The sequence below is a fragment of the Meles meles genome, chromosome X (assembly GCF_922984935.1).
Source record: "Meles meles chromosome X, mMelMel3.1 paternal haplotype, whole genome shotgun sequence".
NCBI classification, from domain to species: Eukaryota; Metazoa; Chordata; class Mammalia; order Carnivora; family Mustelidae; genus Meles; species Meles meles.
In genome coordinates, this window is record NC_060087.1 from 39,965,330 (window position 1) to 39,989,027 (window position 23,698).

At 36.0% G+C, this 23,698-nt stretch overlaps 1 protein-coding gene across 7 annotated transcripts in view; it reads left to right on the top strand.

The window, feature by feature from the left end:
• KDM6A (lysine demethylase 6A) overlaps nt 1-23,698 on the top strand; it is a 211,951-nt gene that overhangs the window by 118,635 nt on the left and 69,618 nt on the right. For all 7 annotated transcript variants that reach the window (XM_045994863.1, XM_045994860.1, XM_045994866.1 and 4 more), the window contains exons 7-8: nt 8,126-8,180; nt 12,239-12,273. In XM_045994863.1, coding sequence (XP_045850819.1) covers nt 8,126-8,180; nt 12,239-12,273 — 90 coding nt within the window. The remainder of the gene's footprint in view (nt 1-8,125; nt 8,181-12,238; nt 12,274-23,698) is intronic.

A 23,698-nucleotide genomic window follows, 5' to 3' on the forward strand; every position in this document is an offset into this window, starting at 1 on the left:
TTTCTAATGGTGTTAATGATAATTGGCTACATTTGTTGCATATTTGTGGCAGTATATGATCATTACTTCAATAAAAGTACACTAATTTTGACAAATAGTTTTATATAATGCCTCTAATTTTCTTTCCTTTTTTTTTTTTTTTTTAAAGATTTTATTTACTTATTTGACAGAAAGAGATCACAGGTAGATAGAGAGGCAGGCAGAGAGAGAGAGAGAGGGAAGCAGGCTCCCTGCTGAGCAGAGAGCCCAATGTGGGACTTGATCCCAGGACCTGAGATCATGACCTGAGCTGAAGGCAGCGGCTTAACCCACTGAGCCACCCAGGCGCCCCATAATGCCTCTAATTTTCACATCCTGACAGACTCTTACTTATTTCCTTCATGTGAAGGAAGGAAATGCAAAATAAGATGTAATAGCACTCATGTTCTTCAGGAGTTACTGCTAGTGTATCTATTTAATTTAATGAAGATTATGTAGAAATTCTCCCTAATATTTACATATTTAAGTTTCCCTAGACTGTGTCGACATGGGAACTTTTTTTGTTTTTAAAGGTAAAGAGTATGGCTTTTTAATGGGAACCTGTGGGTAATTGGCTGGATACCAGTGTAAGTTCCTTCATAATTTGGTATTTAAAGATGGTAAGTGCTGATCTGAAAGGTTGCTATGAAAGAGGTAGGAAGATGAGAATTGCAGAGACAATGCAAAGGAAACGGACTGAACTCAAATGAGACTTAGATATTAGTTTGGCATTGCACCAAGTGCCGAGTATTTCTTTCTTTCTTTTTTTTTTCCCCCCGAGTATTTCTTGAGTAGATAAATGGAAGAGGCTATAAAAATGATAAATGCCTCAAATAGGATGGGCTGGAAAAGCTGGGAGGGTGGTGCTGGAGAGGCTGATTTTATTTATCACCTTTTAACAGAATTATTTTTTCTAGACAGAGTGGCAGTGCATATGTTTTCTCCACATGTTTCTGTTCACCAGTTCTCCTTTCAGCTTGTCTCCCCTCTGCTGTTATATGTGGCATGAAACTGCTGAGTGAAATAGCATTTCACTTTTTTTTCTTTTTTACCTTACTTTTCTCCGGGAATTGCTTCATTTCCAGGCTTCTGATTTCATCTTAGACCCTTTATAGACTCAGGACTTTTATTGTCATATTTTTTATATGCCAAGATATTAAGGCAGAAGAGATAAGTATAGGCATGAGGACATAGATTTCCTTTTGGAAACCACTTTTGGAATCTATGAAAATGCCTCCTTTCTTTTTTTTTAATGTAGAATAGATGAGTCATTTAATTAAGATACTGTGAACTCTGTGTATTATAAAAATACTTGCTGAGAATTTGTATGCTATTAATTAATTTTAATCGCACTTTAAATTTCTAAAATACTTGAAAAAATTTTCTAAAATACTTGTAATATACTTTGTAATATCTAAAACTACTTTGTTGAAGTTTTACCAGCATATTTTTATTAGTTCAGGTATCTGAAGATCATGAAAGTTACTGTTATTTCTCCATGCTTGCCCCTGCCCTGTTTAGTACTTCATGGTGCTCAATAGCTTAACTCTCCTAGCTGGCATTTTGAAAATTTGAATTCTTTGGAAATTGTTTTATTTAGATAAAATTGACATATGACATTGTGTAAGTCCTAAGTGTCCAACATGTTGATTTGATGCATTTATATATTGTAGTGTGATTACCACTGTAACATTAGCTGGCACCTCTATTATATCACGTAATAATTATTTCTTTTTTGTGGTGAGAACAATGAAGGTCGAGTCTCTCAGCAGCTTTGATGTTTATGATACGGTATTGTTGACTGTAATCTCTGTGCTGTGCATTAGCTCTGTAGGACTTAGCTATCTACTAGTTGCAAGTTTGTACCTTTAAACAATATCTCCTTAATTCTCACATTAGTAGTGGAACTCGGCTTTACCTGAATGAAATATCACTGCTCCTTTTGACAAAGGATGGTCATTACTGTTTACTTTGTCTTCTGTCCATTTTTACTTATTTGTGGGCAAAAATGATTGTCCTGCTTATTCCTTTTTTCTCTATAACTTGGACTTTTTAATCTTTCCTAGATATACTATTCTCTGATATGAGTTGATCTCCTAATTGGTTTATCTAGCCACCACATAATGCTTTCTCCACTTCACACTGCCTGCCCAGTTTCGTTTTTCCATTTGCTACTTACTTCTGCCTTGAGTTCTAGTACATATATACCTTTAAGTGTGAAGCTCGAAAATGCATGTTTGAAAAGGACATGACTGCTTATAGATGTGCAGTCACTATTCTCTGATACGGAAGAGTTAGGGTGAGTCCAGGTTTCCCAGTTCAGTTTTATCTCCTCAAATATATTTTAACTACAAGAAATCATTTCTAATCAAAACGTGTTTATTTTTGGTATTTACCCATAACTATTTAAATTTATGGTGTAAATATTTTGGTCTTCAAATGCAACTTTGTGAAACATTCAGTGTGTCTAATGCCACATTAACAAAAGAGGTTATGTTCCAAAACAACATTTTATCCCCTTTATAAAATATATATCATATTTGCTTTGTGTTTGTTACTGGTGTAAATATCAGTCTTAATTTTGATGTGAAAACAAATTGAACGCTGCTTGATTTAAAGAACTTGGGAAAGAAGTCATGCAGTATTTTGATCATTTATTTATTTTCTTTTTTTAAAAAAATATTTTATTTATTTATTTGACAGAGAGAGAGAGATCACAAGCAGGCAGAGAGGCAGGCAGAGAGAGAGAGGGAAGCAGGCTCCCTGCTGAGTGGAGAGCCCGAAGCGGGGCTCAATCCCAGGACCCTGAGATCATGACCTGAGCCGAAGGCAGAGGCTTAACCCACTGAGCTGCCCAGGTGCCCCTTTGATCATTTATATACACAGATTAGACACATACTAGAACCAGTGTTTTAAAATTTCTAGTCAGTTTTATACCTTTCATAAAGTATGATAGAAATGAGTTGGGAGACTAGGTAGGACACTGTTACAGGAAAAAAAGATGAGCAAGATCCATGGGATAAATGGATTCTCAGTGGATGGATGGATGGATGAATGAGAGGTAATACATTCTGTAGATCATAAGGGTTAATTTATTAACTGATTCAATGTGGAAACAGATTCCTCATTTATTGACTTAATTCATTTTTCCGTTAACTAAAGTAGGTGATAAAGTAGAAGCAGGTTTTGGGATTGGGAGATGGAAAGACTGAGTGGCAATAAGTCCTTTGGGAGTAGATTGAGATGGAAGTACTTGAGGCATATCAGATGTTGTTATAGACAGACAGAAGTCTGGAGCCGTAAAGAAGGACTGTGAAAAGAAGTAGGATTTTGAACATCTTCAGTATACGGTGTCTTTTCTTTTACTTCCTTGTTAAGGATACTTTTAGAGGACACCAGATTGGAGACTTCTTTTTTGACTGAAGATTGCCAGGATCCATTAGCTATTAGTTACTGGTGTGCAGTAGAGTTTCTCTTCAAAACAGTTGTAATAACCTTGTATACAGAGAATCAGAAGAACTTGAGTTTGAGGGCTTTGAAAGAACCTCAACCAGATCAGCTTACCCAGCAGTGTGACTCATAAAACCCTACCAGAACTTTCTACTTCCAGTTCTGTATCTCATTTTCAGAGACTGAATCCTTGAAGTACTATCACATCCCAGGACCTTTCCCTAGTCTCATCCATTTATCATAGACTATTAGGTTTAGGAATGAAGTTGTTGGTTTTAATTCATTGTGGCAATCTGTAACAATGAAAAAGAAAAAATTACTTGACTTGCAGGAGTACACAACCTGTCTTCCTTCTTCTTTCTTAAAATGATCCATAAAACCCTCTTTCATAAGTGCTGTGTAAAAATAACTTGTTTCCTCAGCCTGAAGTACCTCTTTTCTTTTTTCCCTCATTTACATCCTTTGGGTTCCGTTATGGAATTGTCTTTTAAACTTCTAATAGAACATTCATTTCATTGAGCTGTGCATTCATTTCCATAGATGCATAGCCATAGCAGAATGCCTGGTGTTGCCATTTTATTCCTAAAAGGCTGTGTCTACACTAATTGAATAGAGACAACAGTATCGACTACGCCCACCTTGTCTACATAGTCTGAAGTAAATTTGGGGGAGCAAGTACACAATTTAAAAACTAAAATAGTAACATTTAACCCTGATTGTGCATTGGAGTAACTTGTGGAAGCTTTTTTTTGGTTTACAGGGTGTCATCCCCAGCCAACTGAGTCAGAACATCCAAGATTGAATCTCGAATCCAAACATTGTTCTAAATTTTGATAACTTACAAATTTTAAGAACTTATACACACATAAGTAATTTGTTAATTACCACAAAAAAAAGTTATATCACTGCTTGTCTTCAGGATTGGGATTATAGTTGAAAGGTTCTACAATTGAAAAGATTTGTGAGATAATCACAGACTATACAGCTAGAACTCTTTAAAACAATTTAAAAAGAAAGTCTTGAAACCCAAGTTTTTATGTGTTAATTACATGAATATAGATTGTCCTCCTCCAGTTAGAAATCAAGTTCTTTAATCTATATAAAACAAAATGCTATGAAGTTATTTTGAAATATTGAACAAATCAAAAGCTTTTAAAACAAAAGGTGACTTTGGTAATTAAGATGTCAACAGAAATTTTTATGAATAGATCCTTTTTGTTAAATTGGACTAGAAGTGCTCTATAAAAAGAAAATTGCCATAACATTAAAAAAATATGTTAGATAAATCTTGCTTGGAAATTAATTTTCTGTAGAATGTTTTCTGCCTTGAGGTTTGTATATAGTCTTTGAACTGCAGAAGCCTCTACCGCATGATAACTATTTCACACAGCAATAGTTTCATTACTGCAGTATTTCCATGCGAGGTGCAGATGTTTCTTAGTTTTGGTTTGCAGGGATGGGTGCTGGATATTTTACCATTTGTATTTTCAGATCTCAGGGCTGATTATAATAGTTGATAGTCATTTCTGCTGGCTTATATGCTAATAGTTACATCTATTTTGCATCTGGTCTAGGTATGAAAAATGAAACTCTGAGGTCACGTTGTCCCCACCCCAGTCCTTCATTTCCCTTTAGTTTACTGGAAAGTGTATCATTGTTTTTCTTTTTATGGAGTAGTTTTATGTGGCTTTTCTTAGTTTCTTATACTTAGTAATTATTCTGTAAGTTCCTTCATTTTCACATGCATGTTTTTGAATATATTTCTGTTGCCAAGTAACTTTTCTATATTGTCACTGTTTGGAAATATTTAATATTTCATGATGTTGTGGATTTGAAAAGATACATCAGTGGCTTCATTGGTGCTTTTAAGATTGATTAATACTTACATAAAACATGGTCCAGAGTTGCTTCTGCCAGATTTCATTGCAGGGCCTTGCATATTGATAGATGAAGTGTAGTCTAGGCAATTCAAATTATGCATCTCTCTGCTCTTTGTGAGATGTCTTTGTAATAGTAAAACTTAAATACTGCCATCTTGAAGACTTTCTTTGCAGGTCAGTTTGTATCCTTTGATGGCTCAGTTAAGGAGAAGTCTTCTCTATGTATGTCGATGGGATGAATTAGACTCAGAAATGTAGTACAATCTGATGTGTGGCTACTGAGCTGCTCTTTTTGTCCAGGGGAAGGCAAGCTTTGCTTTCATAGTGCTCACTTTTAATTTTCTTTATTGAGGTATAGTTGACAGTCAGTGTTATATTAGATTAAGGTATACAAATACTCAGTTAAATAGTCTGGTTTCTGTTGCCGTGATAGCACAGTAAAGGGTTGTTTGAGCGTACAGTCTGCTTAGTAGGCCAAGGCGGAATAAATGCAGTTCTTTATTGTTTTGTTTCTTTTTAATAAAAGCAGTTCTTTAAGTGTTCAGATGTTGGATTTTTTTTTTTCACTTAGTCAGCCATGACAAGTAAGTCTCACTTTTGTTTCGTTGACCATTGTATTCCTAGTGCCTGCGTTGTCCTAAGGGCATTATAGATAACTTGACAAACATTTGTTAAATGAATTAAATATTTACTACTAAAGGGTCATAGTCATTTTGTTAGTGGTTTTCCCATTCAGAATATTACAGCCCTTAAATTTTAAAGAGTACTGCAAATGTAAGCCAGCCTCATTATGCTTGCACATAACAGACATTTGTGAAGGAATATGATAGCTACTGTGTTTATACTAACCTTCCTTTCACTTTAACACTGGATAGCTGACATTAGTTTATTTTTGTTAATTGAAGGTTCTCGTCGACCAAGTGCAGTTTTGTTCATTCTGTATTGAAATATAGTACTGAAAACTTGCTAATGATATTACTCTTGATAACGTCTTTTTGAGTTTCTGTCTGGAAGTTGTCATTATGCACGTCAGTTTTCAGTTTGTCCAGTAGTTATAAAAAATACAACTCTTTAGATACTTGGATTGTGGATAGGAGTGAGCTTATTGTGGTCAATTTTTTAAAATGGGTTTGCTTGTGTGTTTATTTTAATGCTAAAATCTTATAGGGACTCGGAAAATTTGAATATACATGTATGGAAATAATTTTTAGAAGCGTTCAGAGAGATTTACTTTTTTTTATCCTAAGGATTTTATACCAACTCTAGTATTTGTTTCTTTTTTTTTTCTTAGTTTATATACTAGGTTTAATGTTGATAAAGTAGATGGCAGATGTTACCCCGTGTTCTTGATTGTGATTTGTATTCTTAGAAATTAGTGTTATCCATTGAATTTTAACATGTATTTTTTGGTGAGGCTGATTGTTGGGTCCATGGTCAAAGGAGCGAGACTGATACAAAGCGAAGGTCAAGCAGAGCTTTATTTTGCGCCAAGCATCAAGAATCAAACTGACTGGCCAGGGCCGTCTCTTGCAAAGAGGCGACCCCTGCCAGACTCACAGACTAACTTTTATAGAGTAAAGGCCATGTGATTGAGCCTGGCCACACACAGGTGACCAATTGAATTACAATTCACCCTATAGTGGCTATTTGAACTAGCCTATCACACTGGTCAGAATTGGTGCCCAAAAGGCAGGGCCCACATTCTTGGGTGGTTAGGGAGGTGCTTTCCTGATTGGATGTCTCCACCTGGCTTGATTCATCCTTGTATTCTGGGCTCTGTTACCTCCCCCTGACCTGACACATCCTGGTATATGGGCTCTGATATCAGGGGCTGGTCAGTCATATTTTACTGGTTTCCCAGACTTGTTTCGAAGTAAGTTCCTCTGGGTGGGGGAGGGTCAATCTAAGTTTACTGCATAAACAACAAAATGGCTCGCTCTGGCTAAGCAGGCCCTTACACTGATATGATGTTATTATACGTGGATATTGTAAAGTTAGTGGTTTAACATTGCTTACACAAAGAATAGTACATGCATTCTAAAAAGATAATTATATTTCATAGATTAACTTCAAGATAGGCTATTTGATGCATTCCTGGTACTATTTCAAGTAGTTTAAAAAGGCACCAAGTACAGGGGCCCCTGGGTGGCTTAGTTGGTTAAGCATCTGCCTTCGACTAGGGTCATGAACTCAGGATTCTGGGATCAAGCCCTGCGGCAGGCTCCTTGCTCAGTGGGGAGTCTGCTTCTCCCCCCCCCCCGTCCCCCCCGGCTTGTTCTCTCTCCCTCTCTCTCTAACAAATAAATAAAATCTTAAAGCACCAGATAAAATGATTATTGGAGAATCAATAAGGGTAGATAGTTTTAGCCTTCTATTGTCATATATTTCATTTGTTTCTGAAGTTCATGTCTTATTTTGAGATAAACGGTGGTATTCTGACATTAATACCATTAAACTTTTACTTTCAGTTTTAAAGTAATGATTTAAACTATTTAAACTGCTCTATAGCTGTTACTGTTTACTTGAAGTTTCATAAAAACAGTTATACATAGGATAACTTGATAAAGTTTTTAATTCTCCATTCTCAGCTGTCTCAAGAAAGTAACCCAGCAGCCTGTTATCAGCAATAAATGTACAAAGTGATTCTAGTTGGTTGTCCAGTATGTTCTATTTGCGTAGCGTAGTTTCATGATTATGTTAAACTTTACATACCTGAAAATTAAGACACATTTATATGACTGAATTTAGTGCACTGATTTTCTCATCTCTTCTTGCAGCATTTTCAGTTAGCTTTGGTTGACTGCAATCCCTGCACTTTGTCCAATGCTGAAAGTAAGTATTTTTAAGTAATAGTTTTCTACATGTATTCACATCACCTCATGGCAAATAGTAGTAACTATGATGATGATGATAGTGATGATAGTGATAACATCCTGTGTAATTTTTCTTCTAGAATTGTTGGATCTAACTGTATTGGTTGCCATGGCTACTTGTACAAATAGAACATGTGAGACCAATTATTGTGAAAAGCTTGTGTCTAAAATAGATATGCCAGTGAACTGCATTATTGAATTAAAATTGTCCGTACTAATGAACAAGATTGATTGTTTGTGCATTAATTATATTGTAGATGAATTGGGAGATTAAAAATGGGGTTTACCAGTATTCTAGGAAAAATGAGTATACAAAGATTCTTAAGTGATAGCTCATTGATTCCTGCTGTGTGGTATTTTAAAAATGATAATTATGAATGCATTCTTTGATTTTTTTAATGTATTTTTACATATATATAAAGTTTGAAGCAAGAGTTTTCGATTAATTAACAAGGAATGAGGAATGTGTGTGAGAAACATCTGCTACAGTGGAGTGTTTTTTGTTTGGTTTTTTTTTTCCAGGCGGTTATTTTTTGCTTCTGTGTGTGTGTCTTTCCAGAAGCAGTTTGGTTTGATTATGATATGTTTATCAATAAGTATGTGTTGGCATATTTAGTGTAAAGCAGCAAATAAAAGTTTTAAGGATATTCATTGAGTTCAAGCTGGATTTCTTTAAAACTTTCTTGAAAAATAGATATAAAAAGTTGAATCATTCTTAATGAAAATTTCAGGTCAAAGGATTCTAGGTTTTAGGAAGTATTTTGCTCTGAGTGACTCATGTTCTAACTCTAGAGGATGTCATTAAGTGAAAAGTAGTGTCAGTGTTAAAAATGCCTAAGGAAATGATGGAGTACATGAAAAAGGCTATAGAAATTAGGATGGAACTTGATATTACATGAATTATGACGTGGTTTGGATGAAATCATCATCTAAACCAGACCAATTATCTCATACTTCTACTAGAGGCGGTTTTCTGAGAAAACATAAAAGATTTCTGTTTTCTTTAAATGAATCTGATCAGTGTGTTGGCAGAACAAATGGTGGGAAGGTAACAAGTGCAGCAATATTTTAGTTTCTAAGATGAGATTAGATTAGACAGAATTTAACTCACTGATAAGCTTACTAAAATGTTAATTTATATTTCCTTAATTATAGAGGAATGAGAAAACAGCTCCTTTTCATTTGATTGATTATATCTGGTACCTTAAAGCAAACTCTCATAACTGACTAATATGTCAGTTTGAATGATAACTTCTGAGGGATGTTTCATAAATGCCAAACTAAATATTTTGGTAAATTCTCATTTTACTCCGTCCTGTTGAAGTTAAATCTCAGTCGTAAGCCATTGCTCTTGCTTGAGGGGAGAACACCTGCATCTGTAGAACGAGCACCGTTGGACAGAAAACTACCTGTTGAACATGAAGAGGATGATTTGAACCATAATGAATACATTTTTAAGTTTACTCTGTCTCTATCTCTGTTGGTTGTTGAGAAAGGAAATAGGCAAGGTGACCAACATCCTGTTTTTCCTAGGACTGAGGAGTTTGCCTAGTTTCAGGACTTTCTGCGCCACAAGGCTGGTTACTGTGATGGAAGGGAATGTGCTTTATTTAGAGACATTAGGCCATTGTAATTCAGTTGATTTGGGTAGTTTATTTTAGGCTGTCTCTATGTGATTACATGATAACCACAATAATGACTGATGTCTTACAGAGCACTAACAAATGTAGACTAAGTACTTTGAGCCAGATATTATTACTATTTAAGTATCAGGCTCTTACTACCTTTGCAAAGCTTATTTCTCTTTGAATTTTTAACATCATCACCTATTTGTGTATGCCAGAGACCTTGACTATTCTTTGAAATCTTACATATTACTTGTGATAATGCAAAGATCAGAAGGTTGTAGAAAGGAAAGTAAGCTTTTAAAAAAGTCTTTATGAGGTATTTTTATCTTACGGCACAATTCATTTATGCAATTAAGAAGTAAGTAGATACACTTACTGCTTCTAGAGCTTTTTAAGAGGGGTTAATTACAGTTGGTGTTTTAAAAAGTAGAATCATGGCATGGTGAGACTTTATTATATGATGGCCCCTTGGGGTAAAATTGTTTCCTCTAGATTTAATTCTTTTAATTCTAAAAATAATGTGTAGTTTCTGAATAAAGTTAATTTCAGAACCTTTTAAAGCAATATTTGTTAGCCATTTCCACTTCTAATTGAGACTTAGCCAAGTGGAGCTTTTTCTTAGTTGTATGGTTATGTTCCACTTGAAGAGGACTTGGAAGAATTGAAATATGTAGTGGTTTTCACATTACAAAAGATGACACTGGATTTAGTAATTCATTGCATAGGAAAGCCCTAGACAGGGGCAAGGGACTGAGCTTGGAGGAAGTTTGGGGAGATGGTAGGATGCTAGCTAGTTGCTATTCTTTTCTTCCTTTTCACCTTTATTAGAGAAGTAAGAAGATTGGGGAAGATAAGTATAGATTTTTCCATCTCTTTTCTCATTCTCTTAACCTGTAACCCAGTCTCTCTCCATTGATGTAGTGAGGTAAAATTTGGAACTGGAATCTGAAGCTGTGTTGGAAAAGGGGATAGAAAATAAGAAAAGCCCTCAACAGATGTAGGTAGAGAGGTTATCTATATATGTAAACTTTTATTATTATTTGTATGCATCATTCACAAAAAGCCTCATCTCTGATTAAATGAAAATTTTTCATTTTAAATGAAAAAATGATTTCATTTTTAAAGATATTTTTATTTTGCCTCATCTCTGATTAGTTAACGTGTGATATTTAACAGTTATTTATGGAAAGATGCAGTTTTACTTTTGATCTAAAAATGTTTGATTTTAAAGTTCATCATGTATTTCATTTGTTTTGTTCTTTATGGTTACTTAGTTTAGTTCTTCCCAAATATTAGTCTAGGGAACAGGTATAAGAATCCATTGCAGAACTGATTAAAAAGATGACTTTTCAGGGCGTGCTCCAGGTTCACTGAATCATAATCTCAGGAATCTATTTTTAACAGGCCTCCCAGGTGCATCTTACAGTTAGAGGAATCAGTGAGAGAGTTAGTTCATGGTGCATCCAGCAGTGAAACTTGATGGTAGTCCTGTGGAACTTGTTTTCAAGGATCCACACAAACATTTTTGCATATAAATTTGAAAGGCTCCCAGACTCCTTGAATTCCAGCTATGAAATCCAGGTAGATAGAACATTAAAAGAAGAGTTGTCATTGAAGAATGAAAGTTAACAGTATAGAATCCAGTTTTGATTCCGGTTCATTGTTGGCTTTTGTTGAATCATTCATACTTTGGTGATGCAGTATCAAGGAGAGCTGCAAACGAAAGCTGAACTATATTCTTAACTTGATTTTCTAGACATATTTGTTCATCTCGGGACTGTTACTATTCTTGCCTTCTAAGTGGTTTTTGGCTTTTTTTTTTTTAATAATTCTGAAGAACTGATAGAGAAATGCAACAACTCATTTCCTCTGTGTGTTATTACGAGCATTATCCTGCTTTATGACTTCTTTATAAATGTTATGAAATGTGGTATAAGAATTAGAGGCTTTCTTTGGTTTATATATATATATGTATTTTTTTTTTAATCAAATACTGACTTTACTATATTATTGACTTGGAACTCAGTGTTTAAATACCATGTTTAGAAATGCATAGATTATAGGAGTTTTCTCTATTTGCTTCATCTTGCAGTTTTGAACTTTGTAAGGAGTATAGTCACTTGCTATAGATTTTAATGAGAATTTTAATAATTATACTGACAAAATTTGATAGTGACCAACAGTGAATACATGTGGCATATGTGGCGTCTTATGTTCATGTTTTTTTAGTGTGTTTGCTTGTATATTGTTTTATTAAAAATAAAAGTTATGTCTCATTATTTAATCTCTATAGTGTAGATTGTGCTTATGTTTGACATTTTATATTATTACTGAATTTACCCCAAACACTATTATATTGGTATTGATTTTTTTTCCATCATCTTTGCAGTTCAGTTTCACATTGCCCACTTATATGAAACCCAGGTAAGTGTTTTAACTTACCTTACTGAAAAGTGATCACCCATATCATTGTAAGTGAAGTCAGACATACATACAGTTTAATGGGATTCTGGGCATAATCTCCTTCACATATTTTATACGCATTAAATGTGATCAAGATTTTACATAGTGAAACAGTACTTGCTGTATATTAGGAAGTTTCATTTGATATGTTTTGCCTCCAGACCTGAAGTATCTGCAGCCTTCAATGACTATATTTAAGATTTCTCTTAACTCTTGATGTGGAATGCCTAGTTTTCTTTGTAGAACGTTCATAGATAGTTGTTATAACACATTGTTTTAGTTTTACTTTTTCTTAAGATTAAAATACCCTTTCACGTGTGACCATTTGAAAGGCATAGTAGAGTTACCTTTTGATCTCAATCCTTTTATGGTTGCTGTACTTATAAAAACCTTTTCAGTTTAATTTTAGAACATTTTGGTTTTGTGTATAGAAGATTTTGCTAAGTTGTGTGATAAAAGGTATAACACATAGACATTTATTCTTGGCAATGGGATGGAAAATCAGTTATAAGTTGGTTTGAGAGTAAAATATTAAGTAATCAGAGTTTACCCCAAATATAAATTTTATAACTACTTTTTGGGGAAAAAATACTGTTATATTTGTACATCTATTTTTGTAAGGTCTGTTTAGTTTCAGGGCTATCATGGGGTGCTTGAAAAATTAACATCAGATTCCTGGACACTTCCATCTGCTCTCCCTCCCCGCCAAAACACACATGGGTGTGTGCCTACTGAGTAAGACTTTATGTACACTCAGGTTTGGATACCCTACTAATCTAGGGATTTTATCCACCTTGAGAAGAGGCATGTGAGAATTTCATTACCTTGTGGATCGGAGTCTTCACCTGCCAGTGTTAATCCTAGCCTCTTGCCAACTGCTGATTTTTGCCAAATCAGCAAAGGCCCCAAGGTGAAAGCAGCTGCAGAACTCAGCTCCCTTTCCAGAGTTGTTCTTTCCTTGGAGACTTTGCTTCTTCTGTTCTCATTACTTCAGTGCTGTCTGCTGCCTTCAAGATGAGAAGTTCTGAATTTTTCTTTTTCCCCTAAAATTTTCTAGTTCTTAGTGAGATTACTGGTCTGTTACTAGTCGAAGCAGAAGTTTTTTCACTTTTATTTTTTACTTTTTTTTTTTTAAAGATTTTATTTATTTATTTGACAGAGATCACAGGTAGGCAGAGAGGCAAGCAGAGAGAGAGGAAGGGAAGCAGGCTCCCCGCTGAGCAGAGAGCCCGATGCGGGGGCTCAATCCCAGGACCCTGAGATCATGACCCGAGCCGAAGGCAGAGGCTTTAACCCACTGAGCCACCCAGGCGCCCCTGTTTTTTGCTTTTTTATTTAGTTTTTTGAGGGGGGATAAAGAGGTGAGGGGGAGGGTTCAAGGGGGAGAAAGAGAGAATCTGAAGCAGGCTCCAGGCCTAGCGTGGAGTTGGACATAGGGCTTGATTTCACGACCCTGAGATCATGATCTGAGCCAAAATCGAGAGTTGGATGCTTAACTGACTGAGCCACCCAGGCGCCCCATTCTCACCTTTATTTATTTTAAAGATTTTATTTAATATTTGACAGAGATCACAAGTAGGCAGAGAGGCAGGCGCAGAGAGAGAGAGAGAGAGAGAGAGAGAGAGAGAGAGAGAGAGGAGGAAGCAGGCTCCCTGCTAAGCAGAGACCCCAATGCGGGGCTCAATCCCAGGACCCTGGGATCATAACCCGAGCCAAAGGCAGAGGCTTTAACCCACTGAGCCACCCAGGTGCCCCTTTATTTATTTTTTTAAAGATTTTATTTATTTATTCATGAGAGAGAGGCAGAGGCAGAGGGAGAAGCAGGCTCTCCGCAGAGCAGGGAGGCTGAGGTGGGACTCTGTCCCAGGACCCTGGGATCATGACCTGAGCCGAAGGTAGAGGCTTTAACCCACTGAGTCATCCAGGCGCCCTTCACCTTTATTTTTAATGAGAGTTTTTGCTGGTCATGGAATTCTGTTTTATTATTTGATCACTTTGAAATTTATATTCCATTGTCTTCTGGCTTTCATTGTTTCTGATGAGAAGTTGTTGGTATTAATCTTTTAATCTTGTGAAGGTACTGTGGGGACAGGGCCTTCTCTTCATTGATTCTTTCATTTGGTAAATTTTAGTTCCTGTTAAGATTAAACAAAATCAAATGATAACAAAATTTATGGCAAGCAGAGTATATAATTATTAGATGACAAAAGATACTGCAAGCGTATGAAAAGATTGAAAAATCCCTATTACAGTACTTACAACAAGGGTTTTCATTTTCAGGTAAAAATTTAAGAAAAGCAAAAATGCCTCCCTCTCTACCTAGCTATAGAAAATTACTTTCAGCTGATTTATATGACTATATTTATGAATATAGAATTTTAAAATGTAAATTTAAGTAGTCATACATGGTTAGTGGCTACTGCTAGGTAACCAAATAGTTCAGTGAAAGTTTCTTTATATAGAAAGTCTTCTGTTAATGTAGAAATAATTTACTATCGCTTTATAAACCCTGAGGGCCCTGTCCCCACATTACCTTCATAGGATTACGACAAAAGTGAGGGAATACTTTTTTAACAGGAGTGATTAAGGTAGGCCTCTTTGAATAAGAGTTACTTGGGCTGAGTCCTGAATGGAGAGAAGGAGCCAGTGATAAAAATCAGTTGGGGCTGATGGAGTACTGATGGAGTGGAGAGCGTGTGTGTTTCTGGGTCATTCTAATAAAGAGGTGTTAACAACTGTAGTGGCTTTGTGGTACTGAATTTATGTTTGAAAGACAAAAAGGAGGCCTGTTGTAGAAATGGAAATGTAGGGGTTTTTTTGTTTGTTTCTTTAAAATTTTTTTGGTTAAATTTCATCATAAATCTGGGTTGCGTTATTTTGTTTTTCAGCTTTATTGAAGTGTAATTGGCAAATAAAATTGTAAGATAAAGTGCACAATGTGATGATTTGATATACATACATATAGTGAAAGGATTTCTCCTATCAAGTTAATTAACACACCCATCACCTCATATATCCCCTCTCCCCCTGAGATCCTATCCTACACATATATGATACTGAACACTTTGTCTTTCTCTGTCTGGCTTATTTCACTTAGCATTAATGCCTTCCACGTTTATCCATGTTGTTGCATATGACACGATTTCCCTTTTTAAGGCTGAAATACTATTCCATTATATTTATATACCACATTTTCTTGATCTTTTTTTTTTTTTTTTAAGATTTTATTTGAGAGAGAGAGAGAAGGAGTACAAGAAGGGGGAAGGGCATGGAGGAGACTCCTCACTGAGCAGGGAGCTAGACGTGGGGTCCAGTCCTAGGACCCCAAGATCATGAACTGACCCACAGGCAGACGCTTAACCAACTGAGCCACCCAGGCGCACTTTTCTTGATCCATCTTTTGACAGATACTTAAACATTGTTTCCATACCTTCACTGTTGTCGGTAATGCTGCATTGCACATGGGAATACAGATATCTCTTTAAGATGTGGTTCTTGAGATCTGTTTTCAGATATGATTTTGTTGCCCTTGAAAATGTACAGACAAGTGGGGCACCTGGGTGGCGCAGTGGGTTAAGCCGCTGCCTTCGGCTCAGGTCATGATCTCAGGGTCCTGGGATTGAGTCCCGCATTGGGCTCTCTGCTCAGCAGGGAGCCTGCTTCCCTCTCTCTCTCTCTGCCTGCCTCTCTGCCTACTTGTGATCTCTCTCTGTCAAATAAATAAATAAAATCTTTAAAAAAAATGTACAGACAAGTGAAATTGCTAGATGATATGGTACGTCTTTTTAGGTATGGATAATTTTAATGGGTTGCCATCTCCCACACACCTGTTCTTACTAGATCTAAAAATCAGATTCTCAGGTTTCTGTGTATATTATCACACCATCTCTAAATAAAGTTAATTTTGTTCCTCTGTATAACGTCATCTGTCCAATAAATATATTAAAAATTATTCTTGGAAAGTTATATCAGTTATTTTTTAATGTTTTTATTTAAATTCCATTTAGTCAGCATACAGTATGATATTAGTTTCAGTGTACAATATAGTGATTCAACACTTCCCATTCATCACCCAGTGCCCATCACAACAGATGGACTCCTTAATCCCCATACCTATTTAGCCTATTCCCTCGACCTCCCTTCTGGTAACTATCAGTTTGTTTTCTGAGGTTAAGTCTGTTTCTTGGTTTGCCTTTGCTCTTTTGTTTCTTAAATTCCACATATGAGTGAAATCATCTGGTGTTTGGCTTTTTCTGACTCATTTATTTCACTTAGCATAATACTCTCTAGCTCCATCCACATCATTGCAAATGGCAAGATTTCATTCTCTTTTATGGTTGAATAATACTCCATTTTATATATATATACACACACACACACCACATCTGCTTCATTCATCAGTTGATGCATAGTTGGGCTGTTTTGATAATTCGGCTATTATAGATAATGTTGCTCTAAACACAGGGGTGCATGTATCCCTTTGAATTAGTATTATTCTTTGGGTCAGTACCCAGTAGTGCAATTACTAGATCATAGGGTAGTTCTATTTTTAACTTTCTGAGGAATTTCCATACTGTTTTCCAGTGTCTGCACCAGTTTGCATTTCCACCACCAGTACAAGAGGGTTCCCGTTTAACCACATCCTTACCAGTACCTGTTGTTTCTTGTGTTGCTGATTTTAGCCATTCTGACAGGTTTGAGGTGATACTGTAGTTTTGATTTGCATTTCCCTGATGAGGAGTGATGCTGAGCATCTTTTCGTGTGTCTTTTGGCTACTTACATGTCTTCATTGGAAGTGTTTATTCATGTCTTCTGCCCATTTTTTAATTGGATTATTTGTGTTTAGGGTGGCTATGGTATAGTTTTTTAGTATAGTTTGCATATTAACCCTTTACCAGATATGTCCTTTGCAAATATCTTCTCCCATTCTGTAGGTTGCCTTATAGTTTTGATGATTGTTTCCTTTGCTGTGCAGAGCTTTTTGTTTTGCTGCAGTCCCAATAGTTGATTTTTGCTTTTGTTTCCCTTGCGTTGGGAGACCTATCTAGAAAAAAGTTGCCATGGTTGATGTGAAAGAATTACTGCCTGTGCTTTCTTCGAGGACTTTTATGGTTTCAGATCTCACTTTTAGGTCTTTAATCCACTTTGAGTTTATTTTTGTGTATGATGAAAGAGAATGGTCCTAGGTCCTTCTTTTTTGCATGTTGTTCAGTTCTCCCAGTTCCATTTGTTGAAGAGACTGTCTTTTTCCCAGTGGTTATTCTTTCCTGCTTTGTTGAAGATTAATTGGCCATGTAACTGCAAGTCCATTTCTGGGTTTTCTGTTCTGTTCTATTGATCTGTGTGTCTGTTTTTGTGCCAGTACTATAGTGTTTTGATTACTGCAGCTTTGTAATATATCTTGAAGTCTATAATTGTGATGCCTCCAGCTTTTCTTTTTCAAGGTTACTCTGGTTATTCAGGGTCTTTTGTGGTTCCGTGCAAGTGTTAGGATCGATTGTTCTAGCTCTGTGAAAAATGCTGCTGGCGTTCTAATAGGGATTGCTTTGGGTGGTATAGGCTTTTTAACAATTTTTGACATGAGCATGGAATGTCTTTCCATTTCTTTGTGTCATCTTCAGTTTCTTTCATTGCTGTTTGATAGTTTTCATAGTACAGGTCTTTCACTTCTTTGGTTAGGTTTATACCTAGGTATCTTGCTTTTGGTGTAGTCGTAAATGGGATTGATTCCTTAATTTCTCTTTCTGCTGCTTTGTTGTTCAGTTTGTTTGCTGTATAGAAATGAAACAGATTTCTGTACATTGATTTTATATCCTATAACTTCACTGAATTTGTTTATCAATTCTGGCAGTTTTTTGTGGATTCTTTCAGATTTCCTATATATCAGGTAATCTGCAAATAGCGAAAGTTTGACTTCTTCCTTGCCAATTCGGATACCTTTGTTTTTGTTGTCTGGTTCTTGTGAGTAGGACTTCAGTACCGTGTTGAATGAAAGTGGTGAGAGCGGACATACCTGTCTTATTCCTAATTATAGAAATAAAGCTCTCAGTTTTTCCCCATTTAGGCTGATGTTAAGTGTGGGTTTTTTTCATATATGGCCTTGGTTATATTGCGGTATTCCTCTAAACCTGCTTTGTAGAGGTTTTTTTTTTTTTTTAATCATGAGTGGATGTTGTGCTTTATCAAATGCTTTTTCTGTGTCTTTTGAAGTAATCCTATAGTTCTTCCGTTTTCTCTTGTTAGTTGATATTATCATGTTGATTGATTTGCAAATATTGAACCACCCTTCCAACCTAGGAATAAATCCCACTTGATGTTGGTGAATGATTTTTTTTTAATGTATTGTTGAATTTGGTTTGCTAGTATTTTGTTGAGGATTTTTGCATCCGTTTTCATCAGAAATATTGGCCTATATGTCTCTTTTTTGTGTGTGTCTTTATCTGATTTTGGTATCTGGGTGATGCTGCCCTCATAGAATGAATGTGGAAGATTTCCTTCCTTTTCTTTCTTTTTTTGGGGGGAGGAGGATTGTTTGAGGAGAATAGGTATTAACTCTTTGAATGTTTGGTAGAATTCACCTATGAAGCCATCTGGTTCTGGACTTTTGTTTTTTGGGAGTTTTTTGATTATTGATTCTGTTTCTTTGCTGGTTATCAGTCTGTTTTTTCTGTTCCTGTTTTTAGTTTTGGTAATTTACGTTTCCAGGAATTTATCCATTTCTTCTAGGTTGTCCAGTTTGTTGGCATATAGTTTTTCATCATAATAGTCTTAAAATTGTTTGTATTTCTATGGTGTTGGTTGTTATTTTACCTGTCTCATTTGTGTTTTTATTTGGGTCCTTTTTCTTTTCTTTTTGATAAGTCTTAGTAGAGGTGTTTTAATTTTATCTATTTTTTTCCCAAGAACCACCTCCTTGTTTCATTGATTTCTATTGTGTTTTTCATTTCTGTATCATTTATTTTTGCTCTAATCTTTTTATTTCCTTCCATCTGCTGGCTTTAGTCTTCATTTGTGGTTCTTTTTGTAGGTCCTTTAGGTATAAAGTTAGGTTGTTTGAGACTTTTCTTGCTTCATGAAATAGGTCTGTATTGTTGTATACTTCCCTCTTAGAACCCACTTTTGCTGCATTCCAAAGGTTTTGGACCTTTGTGTTTTATTTTCATTTGCTTCCATATTTTTTTTTTATTTCTTTGATTTCCTGGTGGACCCATCTATTATTTAGTATCATGTTATTTAACCTCCGTATATTGGTGGTCTTTGCAGATTTTTTCCCGTGATTGACTTCTGGTTTCATAGTGTTAGGGTAAGAAAAAGGGCATGGTATGATTTTGATCTTCTTGATTTTGTTGAGTCCTGTTTTGTGGCGTAATATATAATCTATTCTGGAAAATGTCCCATGTGCACTTGAAAAGAATGTGTATTCTGCTGTTTTAGGATGGAAGGTTTGGAATGTATCTGTTAAATCCATCTTGTACCATGGTTTCCTTTTTGTTTTTCTCTTCAGTTGTTCTGGTCATTGATGTAAGTCTGGTCCCCTACTGTTATCGTATTATTCTGGATTAGTTCCTTTCTGTTTATTATTGTGTTATGTATTTGGGTGCTCCCATGTTGGGTGCATAAATATTTATAATTTATTTTTTTTTTGGATTGTCCCCTTTATTATTATAAAGTGTCTCTCTTTGCCTCTCATTACAGTCTTTGTTTTAAAGTCTAGTTTATTTGATATAAGTATTGCTAGGCAGGCTTTCTTTGACAACCATTTACATGATAAATGTTTTTCCATCCCCTCACTTTCAGTCTACCTGTGTCTTTAGGTCTAAAACCAGTTTCTTCTAGGCAGCATATAGACAGATCTTGTTCTTTTAATCCATTCTATTACCATTTGTCTTTTGATTGGAACGTTTATTCCATTTTCATTCAAAGTAATTATTGATACGTGTTTATTGCCAGTTTATTGCTTGTTTTGTGGTTGTTAGTGGAGATTTTCTCTGATCCTTACGGTTCTTTCATGGTTTTCTGGTTTTCTTTAGTGACTTATTTGGATTTCTTTCTCTTAGTTCTTTGCATATCTGTTATTTTTTGATTTGTCGTTACCGCTGGGTTTGTATATGACATCATCTGCTTATAGTAGTGTCTGTTAACTTGATGGCTGTTTAAGCTTGAACCTGTTCTTTATTCCTGTTCTCCCCATGTTTTAGGTATATGTTGTTATTTTACATCGTTTTATTTTGTGTGTTCCTTGACTGATTTTTTTTTTTGAACAGAAATACTCATTTTTACTGCTTTTGTGTTTCCTACTTTCATACTGTTACTTTTGGTTTTTCTTTTCCACTCACAGAGTCCCCATTTAGTATTTTTTTGCTGGACTGGCTTAGTGGTCACAGACTCTTTTAGTTTTTGTTTGTCTGTGAAACTCTTTATCTCTCCTTCTATTCAGAATGTTAGCCTTGCTAGATAGAGTATTCTTGACTACACATTTTTCCTACTCAGTGCTTTGAATATATCCTGCCAGTCCTTTCTGGCTTGGAGAGTTTTCTGCTGAAAAATGAGCTGATAGCCTTTTGGGTTTTCTGTTATAAGTAACTGTCTTCTTTTGTCTTGCTGCTTTTGAATTTTTTTCCTTATTACTATACTTTGCCAGTTTAGTTACATTTTTTGGTGTGGGTCTGTTTTTGTTGACTATAATGGGACTTCTCTATGCTTCCTGGATCTGGATAGCTGTTTCCTTCCCCAGGTAAGGTGAAGTTTTCAACTATTATTTCTTCATATAAGTTTTCTGCCCTCTTTTCTCTCTCTCTGGGACTCCTGCAATACAAATGTTACTGTGTTTGATGGAGTCACTGAGTTCCTTAAGTCTATTCTTGTTTTGTATAATTCTTCTTTTTCTCTTTTGTTCAGCTTCTTTGCTTTCCTTTACTTTGTTTTTTAGACATTAATTCATTCCTTTGTTTCTTCCAGCCTGCTGTTCATTGCATCAAGCATGTTTCTAATATCACTTATTGAACTCTGCATCTTTGAGTCTTTTGTAACTCTTTTATTTATGTGGTCGGGGTCTCACTGATTTCTTCCATTCTTTCTCAAGTTCAGGTGAGTATCTTTATGATCACTGATTTAAGGTCTCCATCAGTTCTGTTACTTATATCTGTTTTGCCTACTTCTCTGGCCATGCGTGTCATCTTGTTCCTTCATTTGGTATAAATTGCTGTCTTATTTTGTCTAAGTCCATGCCTTCTTCTCTGTATTAGAAAAGCCAGTTATGTCTCCTGCACCTGAAAGTAATGGCCTTATGAAGAAGAGGTCATGTAGTGCCCCAGAGTTCCGTGCTTCAGGGAATGTCTCTGGTTTGTGCTACAGGCACTGTGCTGCTGTATTCTCACTGCTCTAAACTTCAGGCCAGTTATCTGCAGAGATTGTCTTTGCCAGTCCTGGGCAGTTTTGGTCCCTGGCCTGAATGTGGCAAGTTTTAACTAGTTGTGCTCCGGTCTGCTTGTGAAATGAGACCTGTCATCACCTCCACTGGAACTGAGACCCTACAGAACTTTCTTGTCAGACCTGTGGTGTGGGGAGGGTTTGTTTTGGTCTTTTGGGGGAGGGGTTCATGGTGCTGGGACTGAGGTAAGCGTGACTGAGAAGGGGCAGTTCCACCAGAATGGGGATGGGGCAGGGTGGGGCTGAGTGTTAAGTTATTTAGGCAGCCAATATCTGAATTGCACTGGTTCCTGCTGGTAGTGGCTCTGTTCTTTTGCTGAGTGGTAGGGGAGTGAAATGGTGCCAGCCAGATGCCTTGTTTCTAGAGAGGTCTCTCCCCAGAATGCTGCCTCTCATGGGCATGCTCTGAGAAGAGCAGATCTCCCCGTTGTTTGCCCCAGGCACTCTTTAGATCTTTGTTTCCATGCTGTATGTCTCTGGGTTGTTTGCCTACCTTTTCTCCAAGAGCAGCCTCGATAACCTCTGGACTCTCCCAGAGCCCAGCCCCGTGCAGCCCAGTGATACTTTAAACTCCGGGTTTAAGCCCCTCAGTTGCGAGATATCATGAAATTCAGCTTCTCTCATTTTCCAAGCCAGTGGCATTGGGGAAATTTTTCCTTATGCATTCCCGTGTGCCCCTCTCACTCTCTCACCCTCTCACCCTTCTTCCTGACCACAGCTCTACCCACTCTGCAGCAGCCACTATCTGTTTTTCCCTTAAACCACATCTTCACATTTTTCTGCCTTCAGTGTTACCTTGTCTGTACCTTTAGTTGTGGTGTTTTTTTCTGCCAGTCTTCAGGTTGATATCTGGGGCATTTAAGACGATTTGATAGTTACGTATTTGTGTTCATGGGAAGAGGTGGGCCAAGGTTCCTCCTACTTTGTGGCCATCTTTGAGGGAAGTCCTTTATCAGTTATTTAATTTACCTCTCCCATTTTATTAACTGAGACTCTAGAACCACTCTTTTATAATAGTAGTACAAGGAAATTCAAGGAAAAGGCCTTGAATTTAATGAAATAACTAGAACAGTTTGCCATTTGAATTCTTAAATTAGCTTTTAAAGATGAAAGATACAGAATTTTCCCTTTTAATTTTTTTAATTAAAGCATTACTTATTTCTTAATAGATAACCCAAAATGAAAGTGCTTGAAAGAATACATAGTGAAGTAGCCTCCTCATTCCTTTTCTGTAACAGCCTATTCCCCTCCCCAGACTTTTCCTCTCCCCTCCCCATTTTATATCTTTCCAGAGAAATCCATGTATGTATAAGCAAATCCACTTATGTGTTTGCAAGTATATTCATTTTTCTTAATTTTATTGAAACATTAGCCAATTATGTGTGTTCTCACTTGACCTTACATAAATTGTTTAAGTTAGAATTATATTTTGGAAATCATTCCATATTAGTGCATGTAGAGCTGTATTACATCCCTTTGCATAAATGCACTGTAACTAATTTAATTATTTTTCCCTTGAGAGATAGTTAAAATAATGTCATGAATAACACTGTTTATAAGAATCATTAGTTTCATTTTGAACCTTCCCTTCTAACTGTCCAGCATTAGTTTATTACCAAAACACTGTATATTGATTTCACTTATGTACATTATAGAAATCCAAAAATTCTGAAGAAAGAGAAATTCCAGTTGATATTTAAAGATGCAGTAAGTATGCCATGAATATGTAGGGTCAAGAATGATTCAATGCAAGGAAATCTGTTACTAAAACAAAAATCAGTGTAAGGAAAACTTTTTTTTTTTTTTAAAGAAATTAATAATGTGAAAAGGAAAGCAAAACAGGACCTAATTAATAGGTCAAAACCTTAGTTCTCTGAAAAAATTAAGAATAGATAATCTACTAGGTAACTTGATCAAGGGAATAAAAAGAGAAAGCACACAAAATAAGGTAACCAT